This window comes from Rattus norvegicus, chromosome 5 (assembly GCF_036323735.1).
Source record: "Rattus norvegicus strain BN/NHsdMcwi chromosome 5, GRCr8, whole genome shotgun sequence".
NCBI lineage: Eukaryota > Metazoa > Chordata > Mammalia > Rodentia > Muridae > Rattus > Rattus norvegicus.
Window position 1 is genome coordinate 82,424,190 of NC_086023.1, and position 14,593 is coordinate 82,438,782.

The 14,593-nt window shown below is 43.2% G+C and overlaps 1 protein-coding gene across 11 annotated transcripts in view; it reads right to left on the reverse strand.

Annotated features, from left to right (window-relative positions):
- Tnc (tenascin C) overlaps nt 1-14,593 on the reverse strand; it is an 84,858-nt gene that overhangs the window by 32,850 nt on the left and 37,415 nt on the right. For 6 of the 11 annotated variants that reach the window (XM_039109145.1, XM_039109146.1, XM_039109148.1 and 3 more), the window contains exon 10: nt 13,548-13,811. In XM_039109145.1, the coding sequence (XP_038965073.1) occupies nt 13,548-13,811 (264 nt within the window). Of the gene's footprint in view, nt 1-1,782; nt 2,056-6,126; nt 6,400-6,910; nt 7,184-13,547; nt 13,812-14,593 lie in introns of all 11 variants that reach the window. The other 5 variants (XM_008763754.4, XM_008763756.4, NM_053861.2 and 2 more) reach the window with 2 other exon arrangements.

A 14,593-nucleotide genomic window follows, 5' to 3' on the forward strand; every position in this document is an offset into this window, starting at 1 on the left:
AGCCCTTTGCTTTGAGAGAGTGCCCATCTATCTAAATGAGCGCTAAATAATTCTGACAGCATGGGCCTCCCTGGGTGGGACCTCTAGGCTTCTGATTTTGTCACTTGAAAGGATCCACCCACCTCTCAGGGTAACTCTTGATTATTTTTTTCCATACTTTAGATAAGGAACAGCCAGCTGTTCTCATCATCTGTTAAAATAGCATGTTCTCTCTTATGTCTATGTGGGCCAAGAAGGCGAGTCCTGCAATGGCAGCCAAGACAGCTGAGCCAAACAGTTCAGACAGCCCTAAGAAATAATATTTGGCTTGAGAGATGTCCGGCCAGTGCTTTTGCTTTTCTGAGAGGTAGTGATATAGCATGCAGTGTGTGCATGTGCGAGGGGTTTGTGAGGCTAGTACAATCTATGTAGCGAGGGGAAAGACCCCTAATCCCAGATTCACAGATGAATTATAGCCTTTCCCCTCCATGGGCCAACTTTGTCGGAGACAAGAATGTTGGTACCATAAAAAAAAAATACAGATGGCATCCAAACCATGAGATCTGCAGGAAAGATCCGAAGTGGTGGATGATTGATTGCTCTGCCTTCTGGGATGGAATAGTTTGTGGATGTTAGACAAGAACATCCTGGGGAAAATTCAGAAGAGCCTCCACTGTAATCTCTGGCCAGCCTGAGGTCGCTGTCCACACTGTGGTTGCCTATGTTTTATGGGTATAGCAGTGACAGTTCCCGTAACAAGTGAGGCAAAAATTGCAGAGTTGTCCTTTTGAATCAAAAAAGACGGAATGGTTTGGTATGAGACTTTAGTCACAGTTGACTATCTAAAAAAGGGGAACAGTCTCATGAGATACAACTCATCAGGGCACACCGTAAAGACGAGCTACAGAAAACAGGGTTAGGGAAAGCTGATCACTCAGGCAGACTCCCATTGAATGCTTTATAACGGCAGTAGTGTAATGAGTAAACCAGAATGCATCCCCAGTATTGGGATTGGCAGCTTGCTTCAGGGAATAATTCTTGATTCACAGAGCAAAAGGGGTGTTAACTCTGTTACATTTATAACCTGGGGTATTTCTTGCTCTGAGGGCTCCTGGGTGTCCTGCTAAAGAACAACAGTATCTTTGGTATATCATCCATTCAGAATTGTATGATGTTTCCTCTCTTTGATAGACAATTTGATAGTTTGATGTTCTAACAATGACTCTGCATCTGACAGAATTGCCTACAGGAGAGTAATTCTGTTCTCCTGTTGTGCTCGCTTCATTTCAAAGAATCACCAGTTAAGTGTAAGTGCTGTAGGACACATCTCCACAAGAAATTTTGAAATAATGCAGCATCATTTTCAAACAGTAAAAGAGTCTCTAAAATAAGTGGCCTGTGTGCCATCAAAACTCACAAGTGGGGAAGATGGGCTTTTGATTCTCTGCCAGACTTACAGATGGGAGTTAAAACCAACAGGCTGGTTCTTCGAATAGAGGCCACCATGTAAAGATGTCATTGTGGGGTTGACCAGGTAAACCAAGAGAGTGGGGGTTGGAGGCCAGAAGTGTCAGTATCTTACGGGGCTCACCACTGCTGTGACCAAGGCATTGGAATGATGGACCTACTCACAGAGAGGGCTCTGGGCATGCATCATGCGTAGAAAGGAATCGGCTATGAAGAAAAGCTAGTTCCCTTGTCATCTGAGGGGGCGGGGGGACAGAGAGAGAGAGAGAGAGAGAGAGAGAGAGAGAGAGAGAGAAGAAAACCATGAGGACTAAGCATGAGCAGTGGAGATGATACCTGTGGAGACATCAGCAGAGAGCATTGGTGTTCTATAGCCCTGGATCACCCCATAGATGGAGACTCTATAAGGGGTATCAGCCTTGAGGCCTGGGATGTCCACAACTCTGAGGCTACCAGATACTGTGAGGTTCTGAGCAGCCTCTACATTGTTGGCCTCCTGCACCTGAATGATAAAGTGTTTATAGGCCAGATCATCTGTGGTCCAGTTGAGTGTAAGGCTGTCCCAGCTGACCTCAGTCACGGACAAGCCTCCCAGTTGAGGGATCTCCTCTGAAGAAGGCAGAGAACTTTCTGTTAGTGCTACAAACCAAGTAAGACAGACAAAATGCCCCACAACCCTACTCCAGAAAAGCAAAAGGGAAGAGAAAGAATGTTTTATTTGGTTTTGGTAGCTCCCAATCTCTGGGTATTTTTGTATTCAGATTTTTGCTACTCTGGTTATAGTTTTGTTGAAGAATTGAAACAGTAAGAAAAGGAAAATTTGCATCATGCCTCCTTGAAAGGCAGAAGCATGGAAATCTCTGGGAATGCACAGCCAGTGGCTTAAGGCAACCAAAAAAATGTGGGATTGTAGAGGAGGGTAAGGAAGTAGGAGTAGTCAAAAGTGCAGGGTTTGGAGGTCCACAGACCTGGGTTAGAATTCTGCCACAGATGTTGACAAGCTGCATCATCTTGGGCATCTTGCTTTCTTTCTGAGCCTCAGTTTTAAATAGAACTGACAGTTCCATCTTGTAAGGTTCTATGATTACTTGATATTTATCAACATTTTAATATCATAGACAAGGCACAGAAACTGTCTGATAAATGGCAACATAAAAGATAGAGTCGGTTGATGTGTTTTGGAACATCCTAGTCATGTGGGAAGTCATGCCTCATTTTATTCCTTGTGGTTAAGAATCATCTTGGGACAGGCTACCTACTCTGTATTTGGGCTTCCGAAGAATTCATGTTCCCAAGTTCTGACAGGTGGTCTGGTTTATCTCTGAGCTTCTCTCAACTTTATGATGTTACACAATAGAGTCCTGGCTTGGCTCAAACTCCCCCACCGTTTTAACCCTTGACATGAAGGATGGCAGCATCACAAAGCAAGGCTATGTGAAATCAACATGCTTACTTTCAATTAAGAGTGAATCTGTGTAGCTTAGTAGACGTGCAAAGAAGGTCCCACTATTAGTTTTGTTTTACTATGTAAGAAGGATCTTCAGTGTGGTCAGTTATTGCTGATTAAGGAACTCTGACTTTGTAGTATGGAAAAATTCACTGCTTGGGATTCAATACAGTCTTGGCTCTAATTGTGTGTGTGTATGTGTGTGTGTGTGTGTGTGTGTGTGTGTGTGTGTGTGTGTGTGAGAGAGAGAGAGAGAGAGAGAGAGAGAGAGAGAGAGAGAGAGAGAGAGAGAGTTTCTATGTATACAGTTGTGTGCAGGAGGCCAGAGGCTGGCATCAAATATCTTTCTCAATCATTCCCAACCTTAGCTTCAGATAGGGTCTCTCACTGAATCTGGAACACACCAATTCAACTGGATTGGCTCTCCAAAAATCCTCTCGTTCCCATTTCCTCAGTAAAGATTATAAGTATTTTTACCTCTGTACACTTATGAGGATCTGAGGATCAAACTCGGGTCCTCAAGCGTAAGAGGCAAGCCCCTTAAAAACTGAAATATACCCTTATCCATCTTCCTAAGCAGAAATCACCATGGATTAGGAGTTGTAGAAATCCTAGCTTTCTAAAGCATATAATCCTTGTTCCTACATGTCCCAGGATACTTTGAGGAAGATGTCCCAACCCTGACCCAGGGTTTCTGGGAGGCCCAGGGACACAGGTGCACTTGCTGAGAACTGTTTATCTGCTGCGCAGACGACTTCACCAGAAAATTCCATTTACTAAAGGAGCTGGCAGCTGCAGCAAGGCCTGTAGACTACAAATGGAACTCATCAGCATCCCTAGCCTAGACCACACATCCAAGACAACCTTTGTTTTATCTCAACCCAGTCCAGGAATAAGGCAAAATGATAACCTGGCCAACTTGGGTCAAAAAGATGATCAAAACAATCTTTTTATATTGGAGATATATATATTTAACAGCAATGGGCAAGTTTACTTGGTGTATATATATAAGCAGGAAAACTGGTCATTTGAATTAGGTAATTTGATGTCATTATCAAAATACAAGGCACATGGAGAGGGGCACAGCATCAAAAGTTTATCACCACAAATTTTACCATTCATTTCATCCTCCTTGGAAGCTAGTCTGGACCTCTTATGAAGAGCATAAAGCTTTTTGTGATAGATGGGACAGTTTATGTCGAGAGTGTTTCAAAGACTGAGATGAAGTTCTTTTTCTCTTCAACTTAAATGGAAAACATGGAACTTAAATGTATTGTCCTTTCTTGGATAGGTTCTTACTCTAAGTGCACTTCAGAAATGGGCTTAGATGAATTTGGCATAAGATGTCTAGATTGGTTTCCAGATCTGAATAGATTTGACTAGGAATTGGATATTACTTAATGTCTCTGAGAGCAGTAATGAAAAGATTTCTCTAGAAAATTCTATTCTCCTGCACCATAAACCTACTGCCTGTGCTTTGTCTAACCAATGTTGGGTTTACCACTGTGAAGTCTATTCTTGGTTGTCAACTTGACTACATTTGGAATTAACTAAAACCCAAGCAGCTGGTCCTGCTTATGGGGAATTTTTTTCTTAATTAAATTATTTGAACTGGGAAGACACACTTGTAATCCAGATCTTTTGAGGTAGGAAGAACTGCTTTTTAGCTGGGCCACACCTTCTGCTGGTAGTCTTTATGAAACTGGCAACCTTTACAAAACACACAGAAGAATGAGGCTTCCTCTCTGCCTGCCTGCTTTCACTCTTGCTGGTAAGTCCATTCTTTTTCTGATGTGAGGGCCTGCTTATTCAGGATTGCCATGCATGCTAAGGACCAGGTGAGACACCTAGCCTCATGGACTGAACAATTACTGGATTCTTAAACTTCCTGTTGGTGGACAGCCATTGTTGGATTAGGTAGACTACAGCCTTAAGCCATCTTAATGAATCACATATATATTCTCATAATAACTCCCATATGTACTCCATAATAAATCTCATATATTCTACATATATTCTATAATTTCTATTTCTCTAGAGGATCCTGAATAATACAACGACTCACTTAGCTGTTCAACACTGGCTAGATGATGAACATTTTGTCAAGTGCTTTCATTTCTTAGTCCATCCATTGTTCATGGAAAGGTTCTAAAGCAGGAGAGTTAGTTTTAATTCAATGGCAAGTAAAAAAAGGCTCAGAGATGCAAAGCAATATATCTAGCCTGTAATACAGAATTCTAGTCCAGATATGCTAAGTCACAGACTCATGTTACCTGCAAACCATCAGGTAAGACTTACCTATGAGGGATTTTTGCTATTCTAGGAGCAGCCAGATTGGCATATATCATATCTCTGGTCCAAGATGGTTGTGTACCTGTGATGGCCTCTACAGCAAGTGATTTAGAGTGATGGGCCCGGACTTTGCCATGCAGGGTGACTGTGTGGGGAGTACCAGCCCTGAGGCCTAGGATTTCCATGGAGCACAATCAACCAGGAATGGTAAGGTGGTAGGCCCATTCTGCCTGGCTAGTCTACTGGATTCAAGTGGATGAACTGGTCATAAATCCTGTCTGGTGTGGCCCAGTCCAGTGTAAGAACATCCTATCTAAGCCCAGTCACTGTGAAGTTTCCCAGACCTGGAACCTTCTCTGCATGAGAATACACAGGGATGAAATTGCTATAAAGGGAACTGTACTCTGGGGTTCAGGTGAGACAGGGTTTGGCTGAAGTTGGGATGAGCTCTTTAGTTTGTGTAGACTACGGATGCGTGATTTACTGCAGTACTGAACACACTCTAATCCTTTGAATTAAAGCCAAGTTTTTCTCTCAGCCTTTGGGAATGGAAGGTAGTTTTGAGAACTGCTCAAAACTTCCATTCTTGATAAACCACTAGGGTTATGGGAAGCTCTTGAGTATTAAAATGAACTCAGAGTGATTTTATTTTTCATTTACAAAATTTGCCTTCAAGCTTCTTGGATATTCTAATTGAAACATACTTTTCGAGAGAAGTCACCTCTTACTTTTGAAAAAGAAGAGTAGGCAGGGTTTTGTATGAACTGTCTAATAGACTAAGAGCAGGACGTGGCCTAATAAGGGATAAGATATTTGAAAAGAAGCAGAAGTGATTCACCAGTATTGCCCCAACACGGAAGAGTCTAAGTCCCATTGAGAGATGAGATTCCTCTTAAGCAGAGACAGGGATTGGAGAAAAGAAGTGAATGGGTCTAAAATACCTGTCAAGACCTCAACAGAGAGAGGGGCTGTGCTGAAGTCCTGGGTGACCCCTCGAACGGTGATGTAATAGCGGGTGGCTGCTTTGAGCCCAGGTAGGTCCACTGACCTCAGTCCCCCTGGGACTGTGAGGTTCTGGACAGTCTGGGTCATGTCAGCCTCTAGCACCTGAATGAAAAAGTTCGTATAGGCTCCTTCTGGAGCAGTCCAGTTGAGCTTGAGGGCATCCCAGCCCACCTCAGCCACAGTCACCTCTCCCAAACTGGGAGTTTTCCCTAGAGAAGGACAAAGAATGCATTTAAAAGTCATTGTAAGATATAAGAAATCATGAACACAAGGACAGTCTTTATATCCCCTGAAAACATGACATTTGTTAGATAAACATGCTTCATGTAACATTTTAAACCTTGGAAAGAGCAGAAGAGGGGTGTAGGGAAATATTTGCTTTCTTAGTTTATCCGTTTCAGAGAATTCAGGAATTCATTCTGTGGCTAATTTCCTTTTGACTCTAGCACATAAGCAGCCCTTAGTGTGGGGTCACCATCCTTGGTTTATTTGGACTGTCCCCAATGATGGATTCCATACAGCAGCATTGTGTTGTTTATGTGAAGTGTTAACATGGCCTTGGAACTATGTCACGCGATGGCCTGGCTATCCAGCATTAGACCCCATGGCATTATAGCTTGTGGCTGAACAAGGCCATTCTAAAATCAATGAAGTATGATTATCCTCAGTCAGTTTCCTGTTGGGAAAAACAGAAGCTTTAGAAATGAAGGAAGAAAGTACCTGTGAAGGTCTCAGCAGAGAGCACGGGTGTTTTATAGCCCCGAGCTACCCCATAAATGGAGACTCTATAAGGAGTGGCAGCCTTGAGGCCCGGGATGTCTGCAGTCCGGAGGTTACCAAGTACTGTGAAGTTGTGAGCAGTCTCCACCTTGTTGGCTTCCTGTACCTGAATAACAAAGTACTCATAGGCCAGGTCATCTGCAGTCCAGTTGAGTCTGAGGCCATCCCAGCCGGCCTCGGTCACGGTGAGATTTTCCAGAGAAGGTACTTCTTCTGAACAATGACAGAGACAAGGTCAGTTATACTATTCATCAAATGCTTGCCTTTAAGAACCAGGCAAATCCATTGGCCAAGGCCTGTAGATCTGAACCAAGATGTTGTCCCTGTATGCCCAGCGGTGCTGTCCCCACAAAATGCAATAAATAGGTTAGTATAGCATTGATTTGCCTTTGAACAGTTGAAATTTCTTTTGGAAATATGTTTTCTTGTTTACAAGTGTTCTAGAGAAAACTACTCATCTGCTAATGAAGTTCCATGCCTCAGTTTCCAGTTGGCAAAGTAGTTTCCATTACAAGGAATTAGCCTCAGGTGGTCTTGGGTCTTTTCCAGAACTCTGAATTTTGCAGATCCCTAGATCTTAGACTTCCTTTCTCTTTGTGCTGCCTTGGCCTCTCCTAGAAGTTCAGTATAGATCAATTTGGACTTTTCAGTTCCTGAGTTTCAGGTCAGTTTTTACAAACCACTTCAGTAGGGATAAGTGGAAATTACTGGTAAGGCTGAATGAATTGAGACAGCTGACAAGCTTTCGAAATAGCATTTCTTGAGAATTGGAAAGAAGCTAATTGAAACCTGGGAGAAGAATTTATTAGGCTCTATTAAAATTGGATGCATCATCTTTGCCTCCAGAACACAGAAACATGGTACAGTCTCCCTTGTCTGAAAGGGGGTCATTTGCCTGGGCTGAGTTTAAGTGGACTCTGCATGACCTATAGACAAAGGATCTCTCTGGAAACTGTTCCTTAAAATGGAAGGGCATGAACTGCCTTTGCTCCTTTGGAAAAAAAACAAGTCATTTTTCTGTTTACTTGGCTGGCAATTTTAAGTGATCCCTATATGACCATGAAAACATTCTTTTAAAAAGCTATCTTGCAAATTGTCCAAGCAGTGCTTTTATAAAATCTGTTTCGTTCAGGATTTTTAGATTACCCCACATTCACAAAGTTCCAATGTCTCAACTTTTTAAAATGTATTTTGACCTAGAACATGGGTACATAAACTAGGAAAAATTAGTAGGCCATGTCTAAGAGTAAGAAGGCTGATACAGTTTTTACATTTGGAAATCATTGGTTGAAAAAAAATCCCAAGAACCATGATATTTCATGGTTCATGGAAATCAAACGAAATTCATACTTTTGTGTTATAAATGAAATTTTAGTGGAGCAGAGCTATACCTTCCCCATTCTACGTGGTTGATGGCTGCTTTTGTATTGAGATAACATGGCTAAGTAGCTGTTGGAGAGGCTGGGGCTGGCCTTCAAAGTCTAGAGGCTTTATGATCTTCCTTTGTATAGAAAACCTTTATTTATAACACCTGATCCTGCACTACAGCCATTGATTCCTCTTTTAACCCAAATTCATGCTTTTGGAGCACATCTCTAAGTTCTCAACTATCCATGTATGTGGAGGGAGACTTCAAACTCAAGGTACTGTGTATGGATTTGGGAGATATTAAGAGGTAAGTTATCCTTAAAACTGTGGGCTCTGGTGAGGCCAGGAACAGGGCCTCCAATCATGACTAAATCATTCATGTTGGGATTTAAGTAAGCTCAGCCCTCAGCCCGTCTTCCTTTCTCAAGTATTATAAAAGCTTTTATGTGTAAAGAGATGTAAGGGAAATTGACATCTGAGCAAGCAAACAAACAAAAACAAGACCCCCCCCAAATTTTTTTTTCTTCTCCTGCTATCCAAAACCACCAATCAGAAACTTTGCTGGCATTGAGAATTTGTGCCATGGTGAGGAAGAAGTAACTTTCTTTCCTCTCTAGGAATTTAAACCTTATCTCTAATCATGACAGTAATCAAATTGTTTCCCTTGAAATGGACTTCAGATGAGAGGCTGCATGAAGTGTAGGGCGAATGGCCTAATTTGGAGGAGGGAGGAGGAGATTATAGACCATCACAGGCAAAGCTGTTAAAGTGCTCACAGATACAGAGAGCGGGGAGAGCACATTAGACGGAGGCGCTTCGGAGACTCATTTCATCTCCGCACTTCAGTTTCTGTCTGTGTCCCTGAGGCTCCCCCGCGTCACACCTCTTCCCACAGTTGAAGGAACTCACAGATCTCACAGTGCTGTTGCCATTGGTGCTCAGTTTCCGTCCTGTTTGGGTATCTAACTCCCCCACCTTTCCCTCTTCCACAGGCAAATCAAGAAAGATATAGAATGGCCTTTGTTTCATGTGGGTGGTGTGTGCTCATATCTACAATGGATGCTGTTGGCACACCGCACTAAGCTGACCCCCAACACATGCTCAGGTATGTGAAAGGTGATAACTTCCACCAATAAACTTAGAAGGGTGGAGAGGTGCTCTGAATAAAGACAGAGCAGGCGATTGTTGAAGTGGAGCCTGGGAAGCTGTGCGTAAGTGCTGACTCTTCATTTTGGGGGTGAATGACATACTTGTGGGCTCACTGCATCAGCAGCCAAGGGTTCCCATTGTCTACTTGCACCCTCTCGATTTCCTACAGGCCACAATGAAAAGGCAATTGTCATTCCCTCCCAGCTGTGCTTCGGAATCTACCCTCTGAGAAATGTCAGTGGGCCTAGGAAATCAGAATTTCCAAGTCTCCTGTCATCTGTGCTCATGGTGGACTGAGCAGCTGCAGGAAGGAATTTCTGGCCATGTCGTCAGCCTTTCAGATTCCCACCATTGTATATAGATGGTGGTTACCATAGACTGGCAGGAGGCAGATACCTCTTTGTATGCTTTGTTTGTGAGAGAGTGATTCTCTCACAGCAAGGGGAAGATTCAATAAAGTCAGAAGACTATAATGATGCTTCAAATGGTGCTGAACTCATTTTCTAGGAATAAACACTCGAAATATTAAGTCTTGGCTGCCTCGAAGCTTTCTGGTGGTTCTCAGCAGCTACCGAGAATAAAGCTAAAGCCCGTGAACATCTGTGCTTTGCAGCTGTCTCCTAAGTCCCGAAGCCTTAGAAATGCTGTTCTTCCACTTGGACACACAGCAGGGCTAAGCTTGATGACTACAGAATATCCCTTGACTTTAAGCCTCTCAGATGCTCTTCCCCCTGCTGGAAAGGACCCTGCACTCTCCCTGAACTCCTCCCTTTGCTCTTCAAGGACTCATCTAGGTAGTACCTCTTCTGAGACTCCACTGAGCTTTTCGTCCCCTTTGTCAGCTGTGATGAGGACGAGCCTCTATTCTCCTGTGGCTCCTTATGCCTCTAACAGCAGAACTACATCATTCGCATGTTGTTTCCATCTTTCCCACTGCAGTGCGCTGTTTCTAGTTTCTCTTTTGCCTGACTATCCCACCTATTCTGTCTGACTCATAGCATGTAATCGTAGTATATTAAGTAAATGTACATTGAAAGGATAAATATTTGGATAAGCTTCAGTTTCCTTGATAGAAAATCAAAATGGCAAATTGGAGCAAAATGTTCTTTAATTTCTGTGGAAAGGAATAAAATTTCATTTTTTCTACCTCCCAAATTCATGTGAGACACTATTGAGTTCTTAGGTTGCTGTGAAAATACGCCTCATGGTCCTTGGCCCATACCTATTGTCCTCCTTTATGTCTCTTATTGCTCGAAGTGAATTCATAGCCTTGGCTTTAGGTAGTGTTTAGTTAATGGAAATATCAAAGCAGAAAGAGAAAAACTGAAAGAACAGAAGAGGAGAGTATGGGAGGGTTGGGAGGAGGGAGCAGAAGGAGAGAATGAGGCTAAACCATACTTGTTTCCTTCTCTTCTGGAAGAGAACGTGCCCCCTTTTCTACTCTCCCTCCCTTTTACGTCTCTCCCTCTCATTGTCCCCCTTTCTTGTCATCCTGCTCTCCTTTTGTCATTCATATTACACGAACTTAAAAAATTCCCAGGGAATAAGTACCCTGTTCCTTACTCCAGAAGGGTGCTAAACAGCTGCTAAAGCAGAGAAGGACAAAAAGGAGAAAATAAAATGTGGTAATGCTGGCCCCAGAGCAGCTGGATCTCTGCAGATGTTCATGACGCTCACCCTGGCTTTGGATGTATTCCAGGTACTGCAGGCAGCAGGAGACAAAGGAGATTGTCCCCACAATCTGCTCACGGATGGGAGGAGGTCAGGGACAGTAAGGTGGTTAGTGCCCATTCTCAAGTCAGTTAAGTGGCCACAGAACCTTGGAGCAGCATCAGGGGTGGGTTGGGGAGGGGAGTACCTTTCACAGCTTGCTCAGAGGATGCCCTTGAATAACACTTGAAATGGATGAGACTAAAAAGAATGATAAGTGGAAAACAGGAAGCAGAATAAGAATATAACAAAAGGAGTGCAGGCCTGGTGACACAGTCAGGTTCAGCAAGCATATAAGGGGACAGCCATGTGATGGCCAAGGGCATGAATAGTGGAAGCTAGGCCAGAGAAGTTGGACTCTAAAGGGCCACCCAGCCCATGGAAAGGTGCTGTTATGTACAAGTTTGATTTTCTGTGGAGCACAGGTTAAGGTATGAAAGGTGGGAAGATTAACTATACTTTCAATATGGTGCCACCTCATAGAAGAGGTCTGGACTTGGACTACTACTGTGGCTGAAACACGGGGATTCCTTGGAGAAAACGCACAAGCACCATCAGTTCTCCACTTCCCCATAACGTCTACAGGTAAGAAATATTAATCTTACAACATCTGCCTTTGACTCTAGAGATGCAGGGGGAGTTCTCTCCTTCTGGGGGTTGAACTAATTAATGACTTCATTAAAGAGGAAAGAGTAGAAGGAGAGGAAAATCAAGGAGTTTGCTTCCTTCTTCTATTTCTGCTTCCTTGTGTAAGGGTAGACTATTGAACTTGGGCTATAAAAGCTAGCTCCCTTTGATTCTATTCCCCTATCTGATTAACTTTTCCTTCCAAGCATCTCTGACAGTCTCAGCATCCCATAGCTCAGTGGGGAGCGGTGTGTACTGTTCCGAGAATTAACCACTGCACTCATTTCCGATTAGAGACTGTCCTTCTGTTTCACAAATTTCTCTATGTTCCTTAAAAAGGTCTATGACTTTACAGTGGCATGTTCTTATAGGAGACTAGCCTTCTCATGTTACCTAAGAATAGCCAATGAAATGTAGAGAGAAATGATTGATTAAATCTCTAGAAAGAACAATGGTTGGAGCTCTGGCTCTACCTCAATTCAACTGCCTAGAATATGAATGTGATGGTGGTATTGTAGCAGCCATGTTGTGACATTGACCTCCTTTCGGGAACAGGAGCTGAACTCTGAAAATGGTGGAATAGAACAAGTGAAGCAGCCTGGATTCTCAACAACTTGAAACAATTATGTTTTCTCTTGTACTACCTGGTGGCAGATCAATTTAATGAAGGAGACTGACATTTGAAAATTCTGTTGTATTTAGTTGAAGTAGTAATAGATAACTTGGGCCCTGCAAGACATTTCTGAATTGCCTTGTCATTCTCTTTCAGACTACTGAGGGTCAGCTGGGTGCCATTAGTGTTGTGTGACCAGTGCTAGTGACCTCTGAGCATCCTGTTCGCTGATATTCCTAGCTTCTAGTTTTCTTCAAGGACTCTGAGAAGGAGAGTGGGATCAACCAGGCTATGATGATCATGTGACGAACTTTTCTTCCAACACCAGCACAGTGTAGTATATGCCGTAGTTGCATACATACATGCTAATGAAAATGGAAGCTAAGCCTGTCACTTTCAAAAATTCAAGCGATCTTGAAAACTTAATGGCTAAAATTGAATGTGTCATTTTTCATATAAGAAGAACCATTTTTAGCTCCAGACTCTCTGTTCAGTTCAGCCCCTGAATTAAAGTGACAGGAAAGAAGATTGGTGCGTGAGCAGGCTAATAGGACTAGAAGGGACCTGGGATCAACCAAGGAGAACCAGGAGACTCTTCATGACTAGAAAAAAAGAAAAGTGAGAAGGCACTGAGGCGGGCTCCGGACCAAATGCAGTTCTCCTCAGGGTGATGCTGAGGAGGGCAAGAGAGGTTAAATAATGACATCCAACATCCTGAGCATCTTTAAAACAATGAAAGGTAAAGCTGTCATTAGATTAAAGAACAGAAATAAAAAAAATTTAGACTACCATTTAGCAAAAATTAAACAGCAACAAGAGACTGGACAGACAAACACAGCTCCCAGTTTACATTCTCCTAGTCAGGATTGCTTAGAAGTCAGCATCTCTCCATGAGAGAACTTGGTTCAGTCCATTGACATAGAGGAAGAAGCATCAATCTTCATGAAAGACGAGGAAGCTGCCATTTCACTGTGGCAGAGAGAGCTTTGTGAGGAGAGGAAGGAGTCTGTTTCTCCTCTGAGCACCACATGCCTGTGGTAACAAGCCTGGCTGACTCAAAGCTGCCACCCAGAGGTAGCAGAGGGCTTGCGGGAGCTCAGGATGACTTACCTGTGGATGCCTTCACACGCGCAGGCTTGCTCTTATGTCTGCCCTTCTCAGCGGTGAGGAGAACAGTGTATTCTTGCCCTGGCTCCAGGTCTGTCAGGACATGGGAGGTGGCATCCTTTGGCAGCTGAATCTCTATTGACTGGCCTGTGGGGAGGCTGTAGTTGAGGCGGTAACGATCAAACTTGGCCAGAGGTGTCTTCCAGAATAAAGTCAGACTGTCTTGTGTGGTCTCAGACACCTGTAAGTCCCTGGGTGCATCAATTTCTGGAGAGAGAATGATGAGACATCTTCTTTAGGCTGCGAGCACAGGGACTCCTGGAGGTCAGTGTGTCCTGGGGAGTCCTGTACCTACAGGACAGTTACCTGACTGACTCCACCCTTTATAGACAGATGATGTTACTAACTACCTTTTGGGATTTGGGGAAAATTAAAAATAATGTGCAGTGGTTTATCCAAACTATGAAATGCTACTTAACAAAGCACTTCCAAGAGACAGACTGTTAGTCTCCATATTGCTAAAGGACAAAAGCCACTTTCAAAACATGATAGGCTATTTTGCTATGGACTGTACACTGTATCCCCTTAAAACCAATATATTGAATCCTAATGCCCCAAAGGATGCTATTCAGATGTGAGGATTATTGGCAGGCCCTGTGGTTAGGTTCAGTGCTTAACAACAGAGATCCCAGAAAGACACTGGTCCCTATGTCCCCTGAAGACATGGCAAAGACAGACATCTCAATAGACAAAATAGAGTGTCCTCAATAGTCACTCTATTTCCTGGTCCTTTAAACCTCATTCTCAGCCCTAAGACTGTGAGTAAGAGATTCTTTTCCTTCATAAAGCTGCCTGACATAAGGCATTTTGTTGCAGCAACTGAAATGGACTGATACACTCTCCTTAGTTAATGTCTGTAAAATGGGAAAATGACAGCGTGAGGAAGGATGTTAAATAAATGCCCAGGGTTCTACATAAAGGGCAGGGGTATTGCGGGATATTCCAACGTGGGTACCCAGGATGCACTGCAATGATTTTGAGTCTTTGTT